Genomic DNA, 6,000 nt, shown 5'->3' with positions numbered 1-6,000 from the left:
TTAGTTAACTGTTTCTTTTCTTTTTGTTGATCCTCACCTGAGGATATATATTTTTTTAGAGCGAGTGGAAGGGAGGGGGAGAGGTAGAGAGAGAAACATTGATGTGAGAGAGACACAGCGATTGTTTGCCTCCTGCAGGCACCAACCGGGATTGGGGATCCAGCCAGCAACTGAGGTACATGCCCTTGACCAGAATTGAACCTGCTCCCCTTAAGTCGAGGATGGACACTCAATCCACTGAGCCAAACCGGCTAGGGCAACTGTTTCTTGTTTTATGAAGCTTCTTTTCCAGTTTAATTCCTCTTTATGCAGGATCTTGGGTTACATGGTGATTCAGATGTGTTGGATTTTGTTTCTGAAGATGAGATGTAGAGTTTAGGGTGATGCGTTGGCCAGAGTTCTAGTTTAGAAAACACCATGTCACGGCGCAGTCTGGACTGAGCACAAGCGGAAATGGATGGGGAAGGTGGGGGTGGGGTGGGGGAGGAAATCCTCGGGTAACTGGCACTTGAACACCGGGGGCACTCAGTGTGCTACCTCGTCACAGGCCCGTGGAGGAGGCAGTCCCTGCCCACAGATCAGACACTTTTAAAAATAACATTTGACCTGCTTATAAAATTCATGTTTTCTAACAAAAAAATGGGAACTGCAGTCATGTAACCATAAAACATCTGAAATCCAACTAGCAGGGTTTCCTATTTTACTTTTCTCTTCATCTTTTAAAAGACCTCACCTTTAAATGTAAAAGGCGGAGGACCACATGTACACAGAACAGCAAGAGTTCAACGTGGCGATTTCTTGCCATAAATAATTTAAACACTATTTTTGGTTTTGAGGGGCAGCGGGAGTAAAAGGGGCAGCTTTAAGACTCCCCCCTCCTCGCCCCCAGGATTTAAGAGATGCCAGTGCGCAGCTTCTGGAGGCGTGTTCCAACTTCCACCGGGGGTCCCAAGCTGGGCGCACCCCCGCAGCTGGGGGCCGATGCTAATTGCTCTCCGACCAGATCCCGGGTCACCGGCGCATGCGCAGTGTGTGGCCGCCGGGCTCCTTGGGCGCCGCAGGCCTATTTCTCTGGGGCAGGTTCTGTGCGGTCAGCACAAGGGCCAGGACCGCGACCAGGAGCAGTTCTGCACCTGAGCAGGGAAACAGCATCTCTAAGTGGCAGTCACCTCGCGGCCGAATAGGCCCTGGGGCTGGGGGCGGGTTTCCGCAGGCGTGTGTACATACAGATACACATACACACATACATATATACATACACACGTTTACGGTGCCAAAAACATCCTCACGCGCTGGTAACCCCGAGGAGGAGCGATTACGGGCTGGGAGAGAAATGTAGGGGCCAGAACGAGGAGGGTGAGGGGTGCCCATCTCTCAAACTTTCAGCGCTGCGTCCTCCAGATGCTCTGCGCCCCGTTTGCGTGTGTCTGGTGGGGCGGTCCGGGTGCCCCAATTCCTCCTTTGCTCTTCGCAGACTCTTTACGGGACCGCAACCGCCTTTGGTGGGTTCCCTGTAGGAAGCCCATCGTGCCGCCGTCCCCCAATCCGGGAAGCCGCCCCGGAGACCATCCCGTGGCGCCCCGGGCTGTGCCGCTCCGCGCCCCAGGGGCCGTGCGGGGTGGGCGGAGGCGTGGGACGCCCCGATCCGCCCCCGCTCGGCCGCCGACCCCGGGCCAGGGCGGCGCGCGCTCCCACCCGCGCCTCCGGGGACTCCGCCGACAGCCGGGCGGCGCGCTGGGCATGCTCAGTGGCCGGGCGCCGGCTCGCGAGTCGGAAGCCTGTGCGCCGCCGCCGCCGCCGCCGCCGCCGAACCGGCCGGGGAGCGCGCGGGACTCGCTGCAGCGGCGGCGGGCGCGGGGCGGGGAGCGAGCCGAGCCCCGCGCGGGGCCCCGAGACGCGGCCACCGCGGCGCCGGCCCCCTCGCCGGGAAGGGGCCGGCCCTGCTGGCGTCGGCGGGGCGCGCAGGAACCAGAGCGGCGGCCGCATCCTCGCCGCCCGCCCCGGCCGGGCCGCGTCCCCTAGCCGTCGGGCATGGAGCCGTGGAGGCAGTGCGCCCAATGGCTCATCCACTGCAAGGTGCTGCCCGCCAACCACCGGGTGACCTGGGACTCGGCGCAGGTGTTCGACCTGGCGCAGACCCTGCGCGATGGAGTCCTCCTCTGCCAGCTGCTCAACAACCTCCGGGCGCGCTCCATCAACCTGAAGGAGATCAACCTGAGGCCGCAGATGTCCCAGGTGAGGAGGCCGGCGGGCGCCTCGCTCCCCGGCCCGCTGCTCCCATTTAATCACCCGGCTAATGTCTTTGTGTGGATGCAAACCTCTAGGTGCGCCCGGCTTGCCCTCCCTCCCAGCCTCCTGCTTGGGGGACCACCTCGGCTTTTCAGACCTCCGCCGGGGAAGGTTTGGCTCTTTAGCTGAACGCTAAAGCCCAGCGTCCGGAGGTGGTAGGAGGGTTTCGGAAAGGCGTTGTGTGCGGCGGGAAACAATACTACCGGAGGGGCCCCCTCACCTACTTTGGTGTCTGTGTGTGTGTGTGTGTGTGCCCTCGCGCGTGTGCAACAAAAGGACGCGAGCCAGCCCTGTATAATAGCGAAGGGGTGGGATGTACCGAGGTGATGGGCTGAGGCTGCTTTTAGTGCAAGTCTCTGGCTTGCGTCTCGTCCCCATGTTTTCTTGAAAGAGGAACCATGACTTCAATGAGGACTCGAGGAAGTGGAGGGCGTTCCGACCGTTATCTGTACCGGGATGACCCTGGGCGAAGGGAGGCAAAGGGGGCACCGCAGGGAGGCGCCCCGAGAGCCCCCGAGCGTGGGTCCGGCTGGAGCGAGCGGCTCTGTTTACAGTTCTGGTTGAGCCATGTGAGAAGGAACGAGGCCAGCCTCTCTCGGCAGGCAGCGACAGGAAGCGAGAAGTTTTGCTCGAGATTCCGCTTTCCCTTGCTCAGGGCCGCTCGCTCTGCTGCTGCGGTGCAGGCTTGGCTCCCGCGGCTGCAGGCGCCTCTGGGGGGTGCACCCTACAGTCAACTCGGAAGCCCCAGCTCAGTGGGACAGTGCCTCTGGGTCCCGGCAGAAAGTGTTTGCACAGAAAGTTGGTGAACCCGACTGGGCACACCCATTTTCTCTTTCACAGTGTAAGAAACCCACTTTCAACTTAAAAGGGAGGGGAAAGAGGCCCTCCGCGACACATCCTGAATGATAGGGAACCTCGGCTGCCTAGCAACCAGAGCAGTGCCTTTTACCGCCAAGTGACTTTATAGACTTTGCTAATTATGTAGTCATCCCTTCTTCCGGATGGCAGTGTCTTATCAGGGTCCCCCAGCACCTCCAATGCGGCTCCCTTGCCTTCAACCTGCTGGCTAGCACCCCCAAGAAAGGACAGGCTTGTCCGCAGTGAGAGGCATATGCATGTAGAAGTGAGGTCAGTTGTTTTCGACTCTCCCATAGTCCTGGGTGGTGATTGCTGATTCCTTGGACCCCTTTTGAGCTGCCCCAGTTCTGGCTGTTCTGTCCTGGGGGTCAGCAGACATCTCCATTACACTGGGAGCCCACGGATGCCCCCTCTCCCCTGGCCTCCAGCCTCGGAGGCAGAGCAGGTCAGGATGCACGGCCCACCAGCAGGAAGAGCGGTGCTGAGTGCATTTCCTGAAACTCCAGTGTCCTGGAACCCTCGGGGGCTGTTCTCTAAGCTGTTCTCTATAATCAGTTTTTCTGGACAGCTGCGGATCTCTCTCTCTCTCTTTAACGTTCTATCCCTTGTTCCAATGTCAACAATCATAGGAAATCTTTTCAAATGTGTTTTTGCTGTTCTCTTTGTAGCACATATTAGATATAATTGAATCCTTTTGAGAACTAAGGACCGTCATTATAAGCATCCCTAATGAAAATTGAGCACTTACGATGCTCTACAAAATCTGTTCCCTACGGGGGAGAAGGGGGGAACCACAGCGAGCACAGCAGGATCCGAGCCCTAAAGGAATCACTACTGTGCTATCAGATAAGCCATCAGGTTATAATGAGCTAAACAGCCCAATGGCCCTCCTTAGGTTGTTGTGCTTTTTGGTTCTCTTCAGTCTGACCCTGAACTTCCTGGTTCCAACTTCAGTGCAGTTTCCTCTCTAGTGTCTTATGGGTGAGGGCCTCTCCCAAAAGTGAACCCTGGACAGCTGGCACCTGAATATGGTGGTCAGTTTTCTTCTTGGTTCTTGGCCTCATTTCAGAGAGAGAAGGTTTCTAAACAGCTGAGTGCTGGACAGGCGAGTTGGTATTATACACGTTATCATTAAATCCTCAAATGAGACTTCATTCAGCAAGCTGACATATTTAACACGCCTGCAGGTGTCCAGCACATACTGTGTAACTTAATTGACATTCACTATTAGCAAAATGATTTGAAACATTTCCCCCCTGCTGTTGTCATAGATTATAACACAAATTTTAAAACACTTGCAAAGCTTACAGATTTTTTTTGAAGGATGACATCTCCAAATATCTTTGCCTTTAGCTACTCATATATCTTTCTTGGTAAAGGTTCTAGATGCTTCTGTCATAAGGTTCTTACTGCATCGGCTCTATTCATACTCAATAGTGAATAACCTAGAAACCCTGACATGCGTCCCAGCAGACTTACCCTTCTGAATTTAGAGATGTCAATACTAGTACTTGTAGCTTTTGCCCTAAGAGCCATTCTGTCCACCTGATTGAGGTTCCACTGAAGGTATTAATTTGAAATGGATACAGAGCCCACGATCTTCTAAGCCAGGAAATAGCTGGAAGCTCTCACTTTCTAGGTTTGTGGTATTTGAGACTGCTATGAGCAGATGTTGACAAATGAAATTTTAGTTGATTTTTAATTTATTTTTTAAAATACATTTTTTATTGATTTCAGAGAGGAATGGAGAGAGATAGAAACATCAGTGATGAGAGAGAATCATTGATCTGCTGCCTCCTGCATGCCCCCTCCTGGGGCTTGAGCCTGCAACCCATGCATGTGCCCTTGACCGGAATCGAACCTGGGACCCTTCAGTCTGCAGGCTGATGCTCTATCCACTGAGCCAAACCAGCCAGGTTGAGCCAGGGCTGAAATTTTAGTTTATTGATGTTTGGCTTGAGCTGTGGGACATGCCCATGTGTCAGGGTTAGAGAGATGAGAACCTGGAGAGGAGTGGAGATGGAGGGGGCAGGAGATAGGAGGGAAACCGGTAAAATGTGGTTCCAGGAATCCAAGTGAGTGAAGTGTTTGAGGAAGGAGTGACCAGACCTGTCAAATGCTGCCAATGGAGTGAGTAAAACGAATTGAGGATGGAGTATTGCATTAGGCAAAATAAAGTTCTTTGGTGACCTTGAAAGACAGATTTGGTAAGTGATGGTCAGACACCCAATTGGAGAGCCGGGAGGAGAGGATGGAGACAGCAAGCATAGACCTCTCCCCGGGAGGGACTTTGCTGTAAATAGAGCAGAAAAACGGGGTCATGGCCAGTAGGGGAAGAGGGATCGAGAAAGCATTATTTTCTTGTCACATAGAATTCGTACTTTATACCTATTAAAAGAGCTCTTTTAGGTTGAGACAGATTTTATCATGTCTACATGTGTGTGTATGTGGGAAAAAGACATGTGTATATAGATAAGAAAATACAGGGGAAATAAACCTACTGTGTTCCTACAACTTCCCTTCCCTCACATGCTGTTCTTCTGAAGACCATTTCCTCTCAACATTTGATTTCCATTGATTATGCTTTTTCCCCCCATATAATCTTTTATTCTGAGGACCAAGGGTTGGTGATGTAGCATTTCTAACAGAATACACTACTATTGTCCCCACCCTTCCCTTCCAAGCTGGAGTTGGGTTTTGATGCTATTACTGCTTTAAAAAAGTTAGAGAACTGTATTTCTGCTCACTGGTGACCTTGCAGACGGAGGAGGGCTCCCACCTTCCTGCTCCTGCGCCCACAGATGATGCTTCCTCTCCTGTTCTGTGGGTGAATGATCAGAGCTCCTCACTCCC

The 6,000-nt window shown here is 53.5% G+C and overlaps 1 protein-coding gene across 3 annotated transcripts in view; it reads left to right on the top strand.

The window, feature by feature from the left end:
• The first annotated feature begins 1,970 nt into the window (after positions 1–1,970).
• Positions 1,971–6,000, top strand: part of VAV3 (vav guanine nucleotide exchange factor 3) — a 166,148-nt gene continuing 162,118 nt past the window's right edge. Inside the window, exon 1 of one of the 3 annotated variants that reach the window (XM_070396985.1) lies at positions 1,971–2,235. In XM_070396985.1, coding sequence (XP_070253086.1) covers positions 2,032–2,235 — 204 coding nt within the window. In that variant the 5' untranslated portion in view covers positions 1,971–2,031. The remainder of the gene's footprint in view (positions 2,236–6,000) is intronic. The other 2 variants (XM_070396982.1, XM_070396983.1) reach the window with 2 other exon arrangements.

This window comes from Myotis yumanensis, unplaced genomic scaffold, assembly GCF_028538775.1.
Source record: "Myotis yumanensis isolate MYYU_CA2020_CCGP unplaced genomic scaffold, mMyoYum1.0.hap1 SCAF_17, whole genome shotgun sequence".
In the NCBI taxonomy this organism is placed as follows: Eukaryota; Metazoa; Chordata; class Mammalia; order Chiroptera; family Vespertilionidae; genus Myotis; species Myotis yumanensis.
This window is presented reverse-complemented; position numbering and strand designations above follow the sequence as displayed.